At 45.6% G+C, this 18,304-nt stretch overlaps 1 protein-coding gene across 1 annotated transcript; it reads right to left on the bottom strand.

Moving 5' to 3' along the window:
• Positions 1-780: 780 nt before the first annotated feature.
• LOC112885430 (probable ATP-dependent RNA helicase ddx56) lies at positions 781-5,623 on the bottom strand. The gene is made up of 5 exons (XM_025951051.1): positions 5,467-5,623; positions 3,497-3,675; positions 2,439-2,563; positions 1,515-1,587; positions 781-1,434 (listed from the first exon to the last, which is right to left on the bottom strand). The coding sequence occupies exons 1-5, from the start codon at positions 5,621-5,623 to the stop codon at positions 781-783; spliced, it is 1,188 nt and encodes a 395-aa protein (XP_025806836.1).
• Positions 5,624-18,304: the final 12,681 nt, after the last annotated feature.

Here is an 18,304-nt window from a genome sequence, read left to right as displayed (position 1 = left end):
CAGTCAGTATAGGAAGTTCTACAACTCCCAAGAAAACATCATGTAAGTCTCAAGAAACTTACTGGTTCAAGGTCATTTCAGAGATCTTTGCAACTGCTTTTTCATTCTCTGTTTTTCTTATTTAAACACCTCTCTAGTATCTTATTCTCTATGTCTTTTGTAGCTGGGTTTGGCCTTTTCTTTATGGTCCTCTTTGTCACTAAACGAAGTACCAACCCTTGGTCAAGTTCCTTCAGGCTAATCATAATGGGGGTTTCATGACGAGTTTCATGGCATTAATTACCATGACACATCAGCATTTTTGATGATGTGGCACTGATTTAATGAGGGAAGAGAAGGAACCAGTTTCATCCCATGACACTCTGCTAACTCGTTTCCAAGATGTTGGAAATGACGTGAAACGACCACTATAACCGCCGTTGTTTCATGGGGGATCCCATGGACCTCTAGATCAATTAGCATTTAATTACACTGGTTAGCTTTAGAAATAGTGAAATGAAACTCTCCATTGAGGCATAGTGTTTCATTCATCCCCCAAGCTGATGTGGCATTCTTGGAAATAGAAATATAAAACCCCCCATTGTGATTAGCCTCATAGCTCGCTTCTGCTTTTCACGGATATCTTTGCTGCGTTGACGATTCTCACCAGTCTTGTCTTCCATCTCGTCCTCCACATCCTCACCAGTCTTGTCTTCCATTTTCTTCTCATTGCTATTCTCAGCAGTCTTCCGGCTTTCCGCTTCCTCATCCTCTTCCATCTTCTTTCCTGTGTCAGTCTTCTCAAAAATCTTCTCGCTTTCCATTTTTCTCTTCACTGTCCTCACCCTCTTCCATACTCTTGCTACCTCGAACCTCATTGTCCTCTTCACTGTACTTCTTAGAAGTTTTCTTGCTGCTATTCTCAGAAGTTTTCTCGCTTTCCCTTTTCTCTGCAGTACAGTAACCCTTGCTGCCTCCACCATGATCCATGTCGGCATTGCTCTTTTCTGTTTCAGTGTCAGTGTCCTTGTTATTCTCAGAAGTTTTCTTGCTGCTCTTAGAAGTTTTCTCGCTTTCCTTTTCCTCTTCAGTACGGTCACCCTTGCTGCCTCCACCATGATCCATGTCGGCATTTCTCTTTTCTGTTTCAGTGTCAGTGTTTTTGTTATTCTCGGAAGTTTTCTTGCTGCTCTCAGAAGTTTTCTCGCTTTTCATTTCCTCTTCAGTACGGTAACTCTTGCTCCCTCCACCATTATCCATGTCGGTATTGTCATATTCCGCCCCTTGAAAGGCACCGCTGAACTGTTCCAACTGATACGTGAAACCCTCATCCACCATGATCAAATCATCTTCAGCAGTAGGAGCTTCATTGTGATCTCTTGTAGCTATTTTTTTGTTGCGACTGTCGGTGAGGAGGTCTGCTGCAAGTGTTATCCTAAATATTTCCAACTTTTCCTGCAATTTTAAGGTATAAGTAATTCCGTAGGATGTTCATACATGAATAGAAATGTTATAGTTATTGAAAGGGCATTTACCTTGTCATAGTTTAATATTTCACCTTTTTCAAATCCTTTTATGTATAACAAAACATGGAAACCACAGTCGTGGCTGCAAAAATCGACCACAAAATTTGAGGAAGCAGCAGCAGCAAAGAAATGATGGCAACACATTAGGAAAAAGGAACATTGTCAGAAAATTGAAGACATTAGGAAAAAGAGTACATGTTCCTTTGTTTCTGAACTGGTGGTATTCTAAACTTGTAATCGAAGATATTGATCATGGGTATAGATTCTTTGATGATGTTCTCAGTACAGAAAGCACATCTAAAACCAACTTAACTCGGGATGCTGTAGGCAAGGAGTCAAGCAATTGTATGGTGTCATCCGCAATCGAAATAACAATCAAAAACCAATGTTTAGAATGAAGAAGCAGGATGAATATCTGGAAAAAAAACTATTGTCAAACTTAGTAATATATATAAAAATAAAATTGTGCTAAGTTGAGTTAGTACATACCCACGTCGCCTTCTCTAGCTTTTCTTCTCTAAGCTCTAATTTTAGTGATCATATACTAGACCCAGTAGTGATCAATTCTCTCTAGAATAAAATCAAAGAAATTGAAATCATGGATAAAGAAATCACAACATGAAATAAGTTGAATTAGTACTTACATTAGCAGACTGAGAAAGGATAATAATTTCATCCCTTTCTTCACCCCACAAGCGGCATTGTAAATCTAATATTGCGGAATCCATATATCCTCCTAGCTTAAAGCATTCAACAAATCTTGATTCCGACACAGTATGGTCAAACATATCCAAATATATGCTATCCCTTGTTTTTTAAAAACAAATTCTTCATACACAGCTGTTGGCTCCCTGAAAAGTTGAAGTAGAGGTTAAGAAAATTAGATAACTGAGGCAACATGTTCCTTTTAAAACTGTAGTGAGACCACCTTACCTCTGCTTAGGCTTAGACACAGGCTCATCTAGATCATCCTCATGCATGTCACCCAGGTCCTCCACCAGCTCATCCTCTTGCACCTTATCCTTGTTGTTGTAGCATGTGTTTTCCCATTCAATTAACTGAAAAGGGAAAGGGATATGTTATATTATGAGAAAGGGACAGGGATATAAACTGAAAAGGGAGAATTGTTTTTTACTTACTTGAATGTTGTCTTACTCATCGTCTGTCTTGGCCTTAATCAACTTGTAGCTATATGTGCAGATTCTTGGGATGCGGAAGGGATTGTTATCCGCCACAATGCCATCAGGTCTCTTGATGTTGTCTAAGAAAAGAATCGGTGGAGCATGATTCAGTCAGTGGTGTAGACAGAATGTGTACTAACTTAAGTTTGAAAAACATTAGTTCAAATATAATACATTAACAAAAGACTATATATTAGGATTAGAAATACACTTTATGTATGTAGAGTTAATATCAACTTCATAACAACACACAGCGATGACCAATAATCATTCAATGAATCACTAATTTGTGTGTTTGTCTACTAGAAATACATTAGCACTTAGTACATCATACAAGTTTGCTCAAACTTTAGGGCCCTTGGCTATGCCACTATCTACAGTAAGACCATGGTTTTCTACCCAAAATGAGAAAAAGTTAGTAAGATACTTACCATTAGCAGCTGTGTACAACCTACCATGGTTGTATCTGCTTTTTTCTACCATTTCAAAATAGATTCCTTCAAACAGTTGAAGACTAAATTGCATCAGTCAACGGTCTTTAACGCTTCAAGGTCGTCTACTGCCTTTACCATCATTGCGTTTGCATAATTGCAGCTTGTAGGGATCAGCAGCTTGTTCAACACCACTATCAAAAAAAATTTGGCCGCCATGGTATCATCAAGTTGTCCACCCAGCTTTTCATCTTATGCATGTTTAAGCAATTTTTGAATATAATTCGTGGTGAACAATTTCTTTTTCTGTTCCAGTTTGTCTAAAGTCTGAATACTTTTGATTGGTAGTTTTTTTTGGTTGCTTTAAATCCACCACCACCTCCTCCTTGTCCTTCTCCTTCTCCTTATCTTTCGCCTTCTCATTCTTCTTCTCGGCCTGGTCACCGTCATCGTCCTCGTCCTGGTCATTGTCATTGTCCTCATCCTGGTCATCATCATCATCGTTATCGTCCTTGTCCTCATCCTCATCATCCAGATTTCTTTTTTGTGGATCTTTAGCTGCAGCCACAAAAATTTGGATTGGTCATTTTTTTTTGCTTGCCTACTTCTAATCCCGCTTCTCCTCCTCGTCCTCATTGTTATTTTCTGTGCAACTTTATCTGCAGGCCTAATACTTTGGATTGGTCACTTTTATTTTTTGTTTGGCTTCTTCTGATCCTGCTTGTCCATGTCGTCGTCGTCGTCGTCGTCCTGCTCGTCCTCCTCCTCTGCCTTGTCACTCCAATTGTCAACAATAATTTTCAAGATATTGAACATTTTATCAAATCCTCCTCCACGTGGTAGCTTCTTACTAGTCCCACACCCCTTTACAATGCCCAGAATCAGATGCACATCATATGGTGTCAGGTGTAGTGATGCATCGCCAATGTTTAGTGTAATTCGGTTGGGATTGTCCTTCACTTCTGCTTTACTCATTAGCCATGCAGGTAACATCCTTGTTGGTATCCTTTGTGGCATTTTTCTTAACATATGCCCAAAACCAATTTGTCTGACCAACTTCTTTGCTTGAGATGACAGTAGTTTAGCAGTTTTATACATAACACCTAGTTCACAACGCATCTAGGTTTGTTTTTCGGGTGCCATGGCTCCTGCGACTTTGCCCACTGAATCAAGCATCCACAAGAATCAAAGCGAAAAATTAGATCAAGATGTCAACTGAATGAAGCATCCACAAGAGACAAAGCGAAAAATCAGATCAAGATGATTACTAATGCAAATCAAATCATTGGAATTACTAATGTAGTATTGGGTTTATTTCTAGGGCAATCAATGTCAGTGAGGCATTTCTACCATGACTCTTGCGACTTTGGCCACTGAATGAAGCATCCACAAGAATCAATGTGAAAAAATAGATCAAGATGGCAACTGAATGAAGAATGCACAAGAAACAAAGCGAAAAATCAGATCAAGATGATTACTAATGCAAAATTAATCATTGGAATTACTAATGCAATCAAATAATTAACAGTACTAGGTTAAGTTCTAGGGCAATCAATGTCAGTGAGGAAAAGGAAACTAAAATACAGTGCTAGGGCAATCAATTAACAGTTCTGGAACCCAAACCAGTGACAAAGTGGGGCAAAAATCTTTACCTTTGAAAGCCTGGACAATGATCGAGGCGAGTATGGACAGCTTCGCGTCGCTCAAGCGGCATGCGAGTCGGGAAGCGCGGCAATGATAGAGGCGGCGAAGTGGAAGGCAGCAAAGGGTGCCGGCGTAGTGGGGAAAAGGAAGATTTTGCTTGTTCAGTTGCGTAGCAGGGAAGCGGTTGGGAGTAGTAGCAGTAGTAGCAGGGGAAGGGGAAGGGGAAGCGGTTTATATTTTTCCGTGCCGTGTCTCTTTTGTCACTCTTTTCCAGTTGTGAATAAATGGAACAATACATATGCTAAATACCACTCTATCACTCTTTTCCGAACGTGTCACTCTTTGCACCCCCTTCACTCTGATAATATTGTTTTTCCCTAAGATATTGCACTCTTTTTCCACAGTGTTGATTTTTCATAGTCTGTTGCCTTTTCCACTTAATATTCCTTTCTACGCTCGATTACTCTTTTCCAGATAGTGTTCCCCGACCCCAAGAAATCCCTAGCTGACGCAGCGCCGCCAGCCTTTTTGGGTCCGCCCCTTCCTGCGAGCATCTGAACACCATGCACCATTATGGAAGTCCAAACACCACGCGCCATTGTGGAAGTCCAAACACCTCGATCCCCACAATCGCTTTCCTCGCCTCCGCCCCTCGCCTCGCTTGCCGCAATGGTGTGAATACACAAGACCGCGAGGCTTTTCTACGCTTCCTCACCTGCAACCCCCGCTGCTCCCCAACGCCACTGCCGCCACCGCCAACGCCAAATTCGACGCCACCGCCATCACTGAATTCACCACCACATAGAAACTCCTTTGTAGGAAGCTCCCCAATGCCACCACTGAGCAAATTCATCCTTCCCATCGCGCTCAAGGAGGTGCCCGAGGCCTCTCCCGACGATGAGGAATTTGCCCGTGCGCTCCAATGGGGAGCTTGTTCCTACTCCTCAGCACCGGTGTTGTGCCGGCAGGGCGCTCCCTGTCCCTGGTCTGCCTCGGCTGGCGCCCCGATGGGAACACTGAGATCAACTGCAAGATGGAGGTGCGTGCGGCTGTGAGCCGAGCTTGCTCTAGCTGGCAGAGGCTGGTGTTTTGGGCCGATTCTTAGGGTTGGCTGGCCCAACCCTATCTGGGCCTCTATCCAGACCAGTCCGATCTTCCTTAGGATCAGGTCCACACCTAATGCGTGCGGCTGTGAGCCGAGCTTGCTCTAGCTGGTAGAGGCTGGTGTTTTGGGCCGATTCTTAGGGTTGGCTGGCCCAACCCTATCTGGGCCTCTATCCAGACCGGTCCGATCTTCCTTAGGATCAGGTCCACACCTAATGTGAACAGAGCGTTATCATCCATAGCGAGCCTACTGCTAGATCGGAGCCAATTCTTTGGCGGCCTTTCAACTGGAACGTCGCGGAGCTACACACGCAACTGCGCTGCTCGCGAACCTCATCGTCCACCCGCACACCATCGCACACTATCATAAGTAGACATGGAAACCTGAACCATGAAAAGAAACATGACCAATGCAAATAAACATCCAGCGTCAAGAAACATGCACGGGAAAAGAGACATCAAGCGGGAAAAATGAACATTAACATGCACGAGGTCAAAAGAAACATGCAGATGGTAAAAAGAAACATGAAGAGGTCAAAAGAAACATCCCGAAGGGAAAGAAACATGCATGGGATAAAATAACATGTGAAAATCCACAGGAAAAGAAACATGCAGGGGAACAATAACATGGACAGGTCAGAAGTAACATTCAAGGGTCAAAAGAAACATGCCTAGTGCAGATCGGACCAGATCGAAGAGGAATATCATCTGGATCGGACCGCAACGAAGAAGACATCCACAGGAAAAGAAACATGCTATGTCAAAAGAAACATGAAGATAAAAAGTAACATGACGGGTCAAAAGAAACATATTGTGACACCGACTGGATGGGCCTCCCTGGCAGTGGCTAAGTGGCTCAGGGGCATGATTTGCGGATAGTTGGGGCCTCCCTAGCACCGACAGGTTGGGCCTCCCTCTTGAATGTTTCTTTTCCTCTTCATGTCACGGTTTCTCTACATGTTTTTTTCGACATAGCACGTTTCTTTTCATGTTCCTCTTCACCCTGGTCCGATCTAGACTGGGCATTTTTCTTTTAACCCATGCATGTTATTTCCCCCCTGCATGTTTCTTTTCCCATGCATGTTTCTTTCCCTCTGGGATTTTTCTTTTGACGTCCTCATGTTCCTTTTTCCCGCTTTTTCCCGTGCATGTTTCTTTTGATGCTGGATGTTTCTTTGCATTGTGTTTCTTTTCATGGTTCAGGTTCCCATGTTTGCTTGTGACAGTTGGTTTCTTTTCATCGCATGATAACCGATGATCAATTGTCCATAAAAATAAAATGCGTACAGTCGCATGATAACACAAGACAATATAAATTGCGACGGTCAGTGGCATCTGCGAGAATGCGCTCCTTCCTAATCCTGCAGTCCTCGCTACGAAACACGCACATGTCAGGGGGCGCTCCATGGGTGTTCTCGTACAATGCATTGGCTGGCCGTGCACCTTTGGCGAGCCAGCACCATCATCCAAATAGGCGCCATTTGGTGGTGATTTGGAGAAGTGCCTCTTCCCTCGCTGGGGCAAGTGGACATTTGCCAGAACTGAACAGCCCCAACACCCGCCACTAGTGCCATCGGAGTCTCCTACCGTCGACACAAACCATGGAGGAACTGAGGCCATCTGCATCCATGGTATTCAACATGCCAGCCGTGGATATCTTTGAGGGGGGCACGTCGTCGGCAAATTCATATCATCAGGTGAGTTCGATCTCAATGGTCGCCGATGGAGGATCAAAGTTTTCCTGGCTGGAGTTCAGATTGAGAAGAAGGCCATTAGGAGTGTCGCAGTTTGGCTGGAGATTATGGAGGACGCTCATGAAATCAAAGTCAAGCTTAGGCTGCTTATTGGGGAGGCCAATAATTGGAAGTATCGTAGTATGGTTACGTAGGGCTATGTCAGCATGAAGAAAAGGCGTATCATGGAGAACTAGGCACTTGATCCTGAAGATGAAATTGCTCGTTCTCTGGTGGACAGCTAGGGCAACATGCAGATCGAGTGTATCATGGTGATCCTCCATGACGACACTATCGTTCCGCCCCCGATAGCAAAGGTACTGCTAGTTCTTGGATCGGATGATCACGGTGCCTTGTTTGGGGATTGAGACGTGTCATTGTTGGCTGTAGGAGAGGTGGTTCGCGCTCACAAATCAGCACTTGCAGCGCGTCTGATTATTTCAAATCCTTGTTATTTAATGGGATGTCCGAAACTTCTGCTAAAGAAGTTACAATTCTAGGCGTGAGTGGCGAAGAGATTGATGCATTCAAGGCGACGGTAGAGTTTTCGTACGTAGAAACATGGCCACTTGAAAATCTATGGACTTCAGTTGATGAGGCACTGGCTTCACTAATGAAGCTTGCTGATAAGTTCCTGATGGATAGCCTATAGCTATATTGCGCTAGGAAAATATGGGATAGGGTTGAGCAGTCCAATGTCATTTCTATCCTCAGCTTATCACTCCAAAGAAACTGCCTGAAGCTTCAAGATAAATGGATCGAGTTCATTAGCCGTCACGAGAACTTTGAAGACGTGACTTTGACACACGAGTTCTCCAGTCTCGGACATTATTACCTAGAAATTCTGGATTGTCTGAGAAAGAAACATCATCCTGCAAAGGTTCCTCATCCTTGGTGACTTCCGTGCCTGGAAGTCTCTAGATGATGATATATGTTGCCTGCCTCATCATCATTGTATGTGCTCGAGTCTTAGGTTGTGTAGTGGCTTCATTCTTCATGTACATGCGTGTGACTAAGAAAAAAATTATGTGCTCGAGTCTTTGGTTGTGTAGTGGCTTCATGCTTCATGTGCGTGTGACTAAGAAAAAATACGACAAAAAGATGGACTGCAGTTCTATTACATTTACAGTTGACACTTTTGATATATACATACCATCGAGCAAATGCATACATCAATACATGCCAAGTTTTCAGTCTTCAGTTGAATAGGCGAAGACGAACCCAAATTTCATTACTCAGAGCACCGAAATTATAACGAGAGTTTTAGTACGCGTAGATTTCAACATCCCCCTATCTCTCACGGACCCAGCCATCTCCAGCAGGAGAGAACAATTACAAAAGGAGCCGCACCAAGGGCGACAACGAAGGGGGGAACATCTAGGCATCGTAAAGGATGCAAACATCCTGCAACACACATTTGTAATGTTGCTTTTTACCATTCTGTCACTTCAGAATAAGATTAGTACAGACCGATTGATACAATAGCATCCTTAATAAAAGTAGCATTGGGCACACAACATGATAAGTCCAGAAGCTCCCACAACAATCCTCAGCAGGCATGCATGGAGTCAACGACCAATAACTAGATTAACCACTGAACCTATACAGCAGCTTGCAAAATTATGTGGTTCAGAATATTACAAACCTGGAAGCATCAACACTCTTATCGCTTATAGCGTCGGCAAAGATCAATAACTGTCCCATACAGTTAGGCCAAATTCTTAGTTCTTCCAATTTTTTCTACAGATTTAAAGCTATATTAGTCGATGGCATCACCAGATTAAGAAGCACCTAAAATTTCAAACAATACCTTTTTTCTCTTGAATGCAGGACCTAAAAAATTCAAACAATACATATTTAAAGCCAGTAACATCACCTGATGATCAACAACACATGACAAACAGCACATAAAATTTCTAATGCCTAAGTCATGAATGATCGTCTCATCGACATACACAAACTCCGTGATAGTCGAAAACCTAAAGCTTGACATATGTGAATCTTTGAAGATTGGGGTACACCAATAATTTACCATTAACCGATATACTTGTTGGCGTGATTCCAGCCATTCAGGGACATGCTGCATAGATAATTTGCTAAATTGTTAGAGCATGCTGCATAAACAAAACATTTATTCTAAGTGACATCATGAATTCTTCTTCAGCAATAGTTTACCCTAAGATATTCTTCTTCAGTGACGTCATGTATAGGCCTTGCCTCTTTAAGGGTTGGTACCCTAAGCATGTGGTCACGGTATACTTTTTGGGGACATATGCAATGAGTGTTCTCTATTGTTGCAATCAGGATACCCAAAACCCATGACGATAAGGTTAAGACAATACTTACTTTATCCTCATTCAAACATATAGAATTCTCCTGAAGTCAAAAAAACAATGAGAATTAGTCAACTAACCAACCATAGTTAATATTTAATTCTAAGGGATTTACACTCACCCAAAACTCGTTTAATATTATTTCCCATGTTGTTGGATGATAATGGAGAAACCTGGTGGCATATACGTCTGTTATCGTCATAATTTGACTGGCCAGAGGATGGACCGAGAGCAACATGGGCTGAAGGAGATAATCGTGACGGTTTGCGAATCGGCTTCTGTGCGAGTGTATTAAGGGCCGGGATGGCCGTGTGTCTAAGTAAGGATAGTTTAGATATGGTAAGTTAGAGATTGTATCGTAATCAGCTAGGATTAATTAAAAAGATCAAGTCTCCGGACTATAAATATGTATCATGAGATTCAATAATCAATCATCTAACATTCACAATGAACTCTTGGCGCATCGCCACCCCTTCCCCAAGGGTTTCTCCAGGTACTCGACATGCTGCCCCGATCATGCTCCGCATGGTTGGGGCAGCGTCGTGTCTATCTGCTTATCTTTGTGTTTCTCGTGCTGAAGCGTTGTTGATGGCGAGTAACACTAGTTATCTTAAACGATTATGATGCCCCGATCTTGATAGTATATCTATGCTCCGCTTGCTGTTCGTAATCGTTTAGCTGCCCTTGCACGCGATCCCAGGTGCAAGGGCAGCACCTTGCTCTGTTCTCGGCTAGTAGATCTAATCTGCTATGGTAATTCTTTGTACTACAAGAATTCGGTTTAAAATCCGTATGATTAGGCCCTTCAAACGGGTTGAATATTTCGGCTGCATGTTTGGTGCTTTATGGTAACCTAAGGAGGGATTGTTCCGAGAATTGGCTTATTAGTTGGTTTTTAGGCCTCTTTTTAGGTTAGCATCTTGTTATCTTTCATGTTTGTTAGGCTTAACCACGCGTAGGACGTTCCGGTTGCACGGTGAAGACTTTTACTGTCATAGATTGGATTAGCTTGGTGATTACAGATTTGTACGGGCATTCGAATATTAGTAGATCCGATCTGTTAAAATGGGCACAATCGGCTTCTTTCAGCCGATTTTAAGGGTTACCCGGAGGTCCGACCTAGTATAAGGATAGGTACGACCCAGTGCGGAGGCACCATCGGCTCTTCTAACCGATCTTGGGAGTCATTTTAAGAGCCGATCGCGGCTCGGACTAACGTTTGACATGGCTGTGCATGCAGGGAAATAACTGATAACGACTTCTTCGCCTCCCTGATCAGGTATAGGTCAGGTGGCACGCCTAGCATTTCATCAAGCCAGGGCGTGTGCTGGACTTCTGGGCCGTTGACCAAGGCACCGGGACCCACCAGCCGTCTCGGAAGCCTCCCGGATCGTGTTGCCTGTCGCTGCTCGCCGGTGGGTTTTGACCGACAATACATTCTGGCACGCTCAGTGGGACCTTTTCGACTACTTCATCGACTATCTCGACTACTTCCTTCGACTACATCAACTATAATTGACTGCATCATCTTCTTCGGCTACATCGACTTCCGCTGTCAAGATGTCGAACGAGAACCCAATTACTTATGAAGAGCTGTCTGATGAGCACGAGCAGAAGTATAATGATATAAAGGCTCTCTTTGAAGCCGATCTCATCGGCTCATTCGAAAGGACCCGCCACCATGGCATCAGATGGAAGGGATTTTCATCTGAAGGTGCGCTCGACGAGGTGGATCTGTCTACTCCTACAGAAGAACGCACGCGAGCTCTCCACTAGGAAGTCAACTACATGGTGGCTCATTCGTTACATCGACATTCTGAGAGTTTGGTAAACACCCTTGAGCGCGTCGCGGTGCGTGTAGTGCAAGAGATTATGAAATACCAGTACTCTTCGACAGGACCTGCTTTGGGGAGTCACAAAGGGGAGTTGCCTTCTCAAACCAGGCCACCAGTACCTTACGCATTTGCAGCTCTAGAGCAACATAGTTCTCCAGCATATGTCATGTACAAGGTAGGAGGTGACCCTGCTGATCACCAATTCTTCAGTGAACCCCCCAAGGAGATACCGTATGGGTATGTTTGTGCATACATACCGGATGGCGGTAACCCGGCGCAACTCACGCAGAGAACAACCGGGGGAACATCTGTAGTCGATGCCGACAAACAAGCATGGCTGGCTACTTACGCAACAGAGCCGAGTCACGAAGGTACACACTCGGCCCCAGGAGGACATACAGTGGATCAGATTAGTGCCATTTTGAAAGATCAATTTGGCATTCTTCCGAGAAGGTGAGCGATCGGCTACACCAAGCCGTATCCAAGCGAGTACGACTTGATTCCCCTACCGCCCAAGTATCGGCTGCCTGAGTTCACCAAGTTCAGTGAAGCGGAAGGATCCAGCTCCATAGAGCACGTGAGCCGATATCTGGCGCAGCTAGGGATGATCCCGGTGTCGGATCTATTGCGACTGAGGTTTTTCTCGCAGTCTCTCACAGGGCCAGCTGGGACCAGAAGCACAGAGGACACATCATTGGGTCCTGATTCCATCCGCACCTGGAAGCAGCTAGAGGAACAATTCCATATATAATATCATTCAGAAGCTGCAGAGGCGGGGATTGCCAATTTGGCACAGGTCCGCCAGAAGCGGGGAGAAACGGTGGCGGAATACATCCAGCATTTCAGAGAAGTTAAGAACCGGTGCTACTCGACTCGGATTTCAGAAAAAGAGGCAGTTGAATTGGCATCTTTGGGATTGGTAAAACCAATCAGAGATCTAGTTTTCCAGCTGGAGTTCAACTCTTTAGCACATCTGGTGCAGAAAATGATGGTATACGAGCAATGCCACCCAGAATTATACCAAGACAAGTTCAAATGTCAAGTAGTAATGGTTGACGCTGTAGACTCCGAAGATTTTGGAGACGACCAAGAGATAGCACTTGCAGAGTGGGCACGGGGGGCAAAACCCGTGTCTTGCAAGTGGGTGAAATAACAAGGACCTTCAAAAGGATTTGATTTTGATGTGAGCAAGGTCGAACAAATATTTGACTTGCTCTTGAAAGAGAAGCAGTTGAAGTTCCCTGAAGGCTGCAAGATCCCAACAGCTCAGGAGCTCCAGGGGAGATCGTATTGCAAGTGGCATAACTCTTTCACTCACAGTACTGTGACTGCAAGAAACTCCGGCGACATATACAATCGGCTATTGACCAAGGCCGATTAATCTTGGGGCAGTACGCCATGAAGGTTGATACTCAACCATTCCCGAATGTAAACATGGTGGAAGGGTGCGACCGGTCAACACGTCGTCAGCTGGATTTTACGTTCGATATTAACATGGCGGGACACACATCATGTCAGTATGCAAGGAAGCAGGAGGCCGATTCCCGCGATCGGCCTCAAAAAGAAGAAAAGAACTATATCACCGAAGAGCAAGTGAGGCATGTCAGGAATCAACGACCAGTTTCCTCTCATCTTCTGAGAAAGTACGAGTATCAATATCAACAGCATCTCCAACGCAAGACTGAAGAAGAAGAGTATGAGCGGCGCACCAGGAAACGCCTCAGGAAGCAAGAGGATACGCAAGATCATTGGCATTGCCCGTTCTTCAAGTACTGTTGGGATTCTGATATGAAACGATTACCCACTCTTGAGGATTGCCCAGAGTGCAAGTGTCAGAAACAAGATGACAGAAGTGCCTCAGTCTTTCAGCGTTTAGGACCAGTGGAGCCCCGCCATGGACAAGCCGAGTCATCACGCATGAGGGGGAACTCAGAAGATGAGGAAGACAAATATCACCGACCACGCTGGTGCCCTGACGGGCTTAACCGGTCCCAGAAGCGGAGGGTGCAGCAGTTGCGCAGCCTGGAAGAAGCCGAGGCCCGATATTTGGAAACACTGAGGAAGGCGCAACCGGATTTGGCGGAGAAAGTTCACCGCCCTCAAAAAGCAGAGACGAGTTCTTCTAAGAAGGTGTGTCTCCCCAAGAAGTCGAAAGCCAATGTAAAGACATCGGCTGATGCACACATGGTGTTTGTTCTTCCTGCAGAGTTTCATGCACCAGGCCATGAGGAGGTGCCAGTAGCTCAGCTTGACTTGGGGCCACGGCCAGCCATATTTGAGAAGGCCTGAGAGAGGAATTACAGGCACCTGAAGGCTTTATACCTCAAGGGTTACATAAACGGCCAGCCTGTCAGTAGGATGTTAGTCGACATAGGAGCGACAGTTAACATAATGTCGTACTCAGTGCTGCGCTGATTGGGGCATTCTGTTGGGGATCTGATCAAAACCAACATCATGTTAAGTGACTTTAACAGACAAACTTCGGAGGCGCAAGGAGTCCTCAGTGTGGATTTGACGGTAGGAGGCAAGACCATCCCTACTTTGTTTTTTATTATCAACAGCAAGGGCTCGTACACCGTCCTGCTTGGGAGAGATTGGATCCATGCCAATTGCTGTATCCCTTCCACAATACACTAGTGTCTGATTCAATGGGATGGAGATGAAGTAGAAGTGGTCCATGCGGACGATTCCGTTGAAGTTTCATATGCCGCCATGAGTGTCTAGGACGCGGAAGACCAGGAGCCTATCTCAGGGATTAGCTTGGAGGGCTGCGACCGCGTGGAAGCTACAAAAAACGGGGTGAGGCTGGTCTTATCCACTGGTCTTATGGAGTAGATGGGGTGCCAAAGTTAGATTATCAAGAACATAAAAGCGTATAAATTATAAAAACATAAATCGATTTATAAGAACATAAATCGAGCAATCATATATGCGCCAGGATCAAGTCACGCATATATACAACAGATTGTCAAGATATCACAACACATGTCACGAATAAAAGCGTATAAATTATAAAATGAATATCTTTATTATAACTGAATCAAGAATCAGTTCAAGGAATGCGGAAGCGTAAAATGAATACATGAAGAGCTGGGCGCCACAGGGACGTTGACTGGGAGACAAATGCCTAGAAGTCGTCGAAGCCGCTGACGTAGTCCTCCACGTTGCCGGGCACTGAGCAGCGGTCGAAGATATCCGAGATGGAACAGAAAAGTGGAGAGGCAAGTGTGAGTACAAACTAGTACTCAACAAGTATAACACAAACTATGAGGCTCTAGGCTGGCTGACTCAACTGCATTAGCTTTTAGTCTTGGCAAATTTTATTAAAGCTAATTACTACAAGTGGATGAATTACCATAACCCAAATTGCATAAGAAATTAATCAGTATTAATTAAGAATTACTGAGAACCACCCAAACCAAACCACCCGGGGAATCTCCCTAATCAAAGGTTGATAACCCCACTAATCAGACGGAGGATCTGGGCCGCTCATGACTGTGAGCACAGCTGATATATCAGTTTTACACTCTCGAGAGGTTGCACAACTTTACCCACAAGTCGTGGGCTACGCTAGTTGTTCATCACACTTCCTTAGGTGAGATGGCTAGCAAGCACACTACGAGACCGTTACAAAGGATCACGTTGGTAAGGTGTAACCGCTAAGGTTTCTGGATCAGCGACGATGGGGCCCACCTCCGGGGGTACAAGACACACAGCACAGACCAAGCCGGAGGAGCAGGGACCATTGAAGCTTACCACCCCTCTTGCCCACGCAGGTAAGTTACTCCCGAACCAAAATGACCTAATTAGTAAGTCAAGACCGTCCCATTCCAGTCTTGTGGTTGCGCGGTTGTCCCAGGTTGTCGCTCTATGAACCGGTCCTTATGGAGAGTGGCCAACCAAGCACTAAGCACCATGCTGGCCCCCTAAACCTTGTTTCTAATAAAAACATCTTTTAAGGACGCACAAACCACTCAAGCACACAGCACAGAGGGTCGGCTCCAGAATTAAGTTGCATAAGACCATTAACAAATTAATTAAAAAGGACCAAGTGTGTTATAGCGCAGCAACCTAGCACAACTAACCAAAATGCAACCCAAAGGATATATATATATATATATAGGATATAAAGTGGCTAGGAAATCCTTATAGGCGTACAGTATTAAAATGCAGTATGAAATTGTATTTAAAAAGTGATAGGAGGTTCATATTATACTTGCCTTCCTCGTACTCTCCCGGCTGCTGCTCGAACTGCTCGGAAGACGGCTGCTCCTGGTACTGCTCCGGTGGCTCGACGTCTATTCACGATCGTAACAGCAATATATGGGCCACACATGCACACACATGCAAACAATAGCAAAATATAAGAAACAGTACACCAATACAATAGAACAGCACATAAAACTGGCCTAGAACTATTCTACGCGCTACAACGATCGCGTTGATATAAAGAACACCTAAAACTGAGCTAAAACGCGAAAACTACGCTTAAAACAAGATCCAGGGACCTATTTGCGAGAAAAACATGACTTACAGGGGCTTCTGCACAAAAACTGAGGACTTAAACATAAATAAACCCTAGACGCAGGGGCTAGCTGGCTTAAAAACCTCAGGCTGGACGGCGGGTTCAAATTCCAGGAAGTTCAGGGGTCTAAACGAGTAAAACAGGACTAAAACATAAATACTTTTGAACTAAAGAGTACTGCGGGTTGATTTCCCTAAAGGACAGGGGCTCTTTAGCAAAAACGACGGGACGAAAGGGTATGCTTTAATCTGGGCCGTTAGATCTAAGGCGGGCGGCTGAGATTAGATCCATTAACCGAAGGGGTACGCGCAAATCTCAGCCCTTGGATTGGGATCTGGCGGTTGGGATCTATTACGATCTAGATCTAATCCCGAGCGCAGGATGCGGATCGGACGGCTCGCGGTGAAGGGGTATGTGGGATCTAATCCTACGCGTTGGAGACTGATCAGACGGCTGGGATGCCCCGGAGGCTCGGGTGGCGGTGGGGGTCGCCGGAGACGCGCTCCCCGCGGCGGCGCTTCGCCGGCGCGTAGCGTATCTTGGTGCTCCGGGCTCGGTTCGGGATGAAATCAAGCCCTAGGGGTGGAACATGGCATGGGAAACTTATCTATGCACTCAAGGCGGTGAATTTGGGCACAGTTAGGGTGTGTCGACGGAGAGGGCGGCTCGGGGTGGCTACCAACTCCGGCGTGCGCGCGTTCCGGGGGCTAGGAGGGATCCCAGGCTTCGACATCTAGTGCATAAGATGCGGGGGAACAGGTGGTGCTCACCAGGGGCCTGGGGTAGCCGGTGCCGTAGTGGAGGGTGGCCGGCGACGAGCTTCCGCGGCGGAGGGGATCGGGCCCTCGCGGGAAGTGACGATGCAGGGGCGTAAGACCCAATTATCGGGCTTGGGAAGCTCCTGGATGGCAAGGTGGAGCTATTACGGCCCTTGGCTGGAGCTGAAAGGCACCAGAGCGGTGGATCCGCGGCGGCGGCGCTCTGCCCCGAGCGGAGGCAAGGCGGCGGCGCGTTTAGGGCTTAGGGGCGGCGCGCTTGGAATGAGGGGGGGTCCAAGGGATGGCGCAGGGAAATAAGAGGGGCAGGGCCGGGGGTCTCGGGGAACAGTTGAGGCGGAGGAGATCCGGAGCTCACGGCCGTTGCGACGGCGCGGCCGTTGCGGGAGGAGAGGGATGAGAGGTGGGGCCGGCCTGGCAGCGGGAGAGGAAAGGAGAGCGGGGAGAGAGCGAGCGCACGTGGCTGCCGCGTGCGTGAGGGGGAGCTGGTGCGGGCTGGGCCGCGGGAGAAAAGAGAGAGAGAGAGAGACGCTGGGCTGGGGAAAAGTTGGGTCGGGCCGCAGCCCACGCGGGGGAAAAAGAGGAAAGAGGGGAGAGAGCTGGGCCTCGGGTGGCCCATGCGGGAGAGAGGGGAAAGGGAGGCTGGGCTGGGCCAAAGCTGCTGGGTTGGGCTGCCTACTTTTGTTCTTTTTCCTTTCCTTCTTTTGCACTCAAACCATTCAAACAATCTATTTGAATCCAAATAAGTTTGAATTCAAATCCTATAAACTCAACACAAGAAAAATAATGCTCCAGCATGAATGCACAAACAATTTAATCCTATAATAAATTTTATTTACTTGCGTTATAAAATTACTTTAAATGCGAGATAAATTAGGGAGAACTCTGGAAATTTTATTTGAGCCCAAAATAAATTCATTAAGATTTAAGGAAATTACCTTAGAATGTTACACTTATCCACTGGCCTTACGGAGTAGATGGGGTGCCAAAGTTAGATTGTACCAAGGTACCAGGAGAGGCCGATCCCTGCGATCGGCCCTAAAAAATAAGAAGTGAATTGCTTTTGTCAATCATGTTACATCATTATAACGATCACAAAGAGGCCCACTCGAACAGCCGGCCATACGTTGATTGTAAAGTGGCGCAAATTAATGAAAAGAACAAGTTGGCCGGTCCCTGCGATCGGCCGAATTCTTTTACATCATATTCATTGTTTATTTGTAGTGTTGACTTAATA

The sequence above is a fragment of the Panicum hallii genome, chromosome 3, assembly GCF_002211085.1.
Source record: "Panicum hallii strain FIL2 chromosome 3, PHallii_v3.1, whole genome shotgun sequence".
NCBI lineage: Eukaryota > Viridiplantae > Streptophyta > Magnoliopsida > Poales > Poaceae > Panicum > Panicum hallii.
Note: the sequence above shows the minus strand (reverse complement) of the source record. Positions and strands in the feature narration are given on the sequence as shown.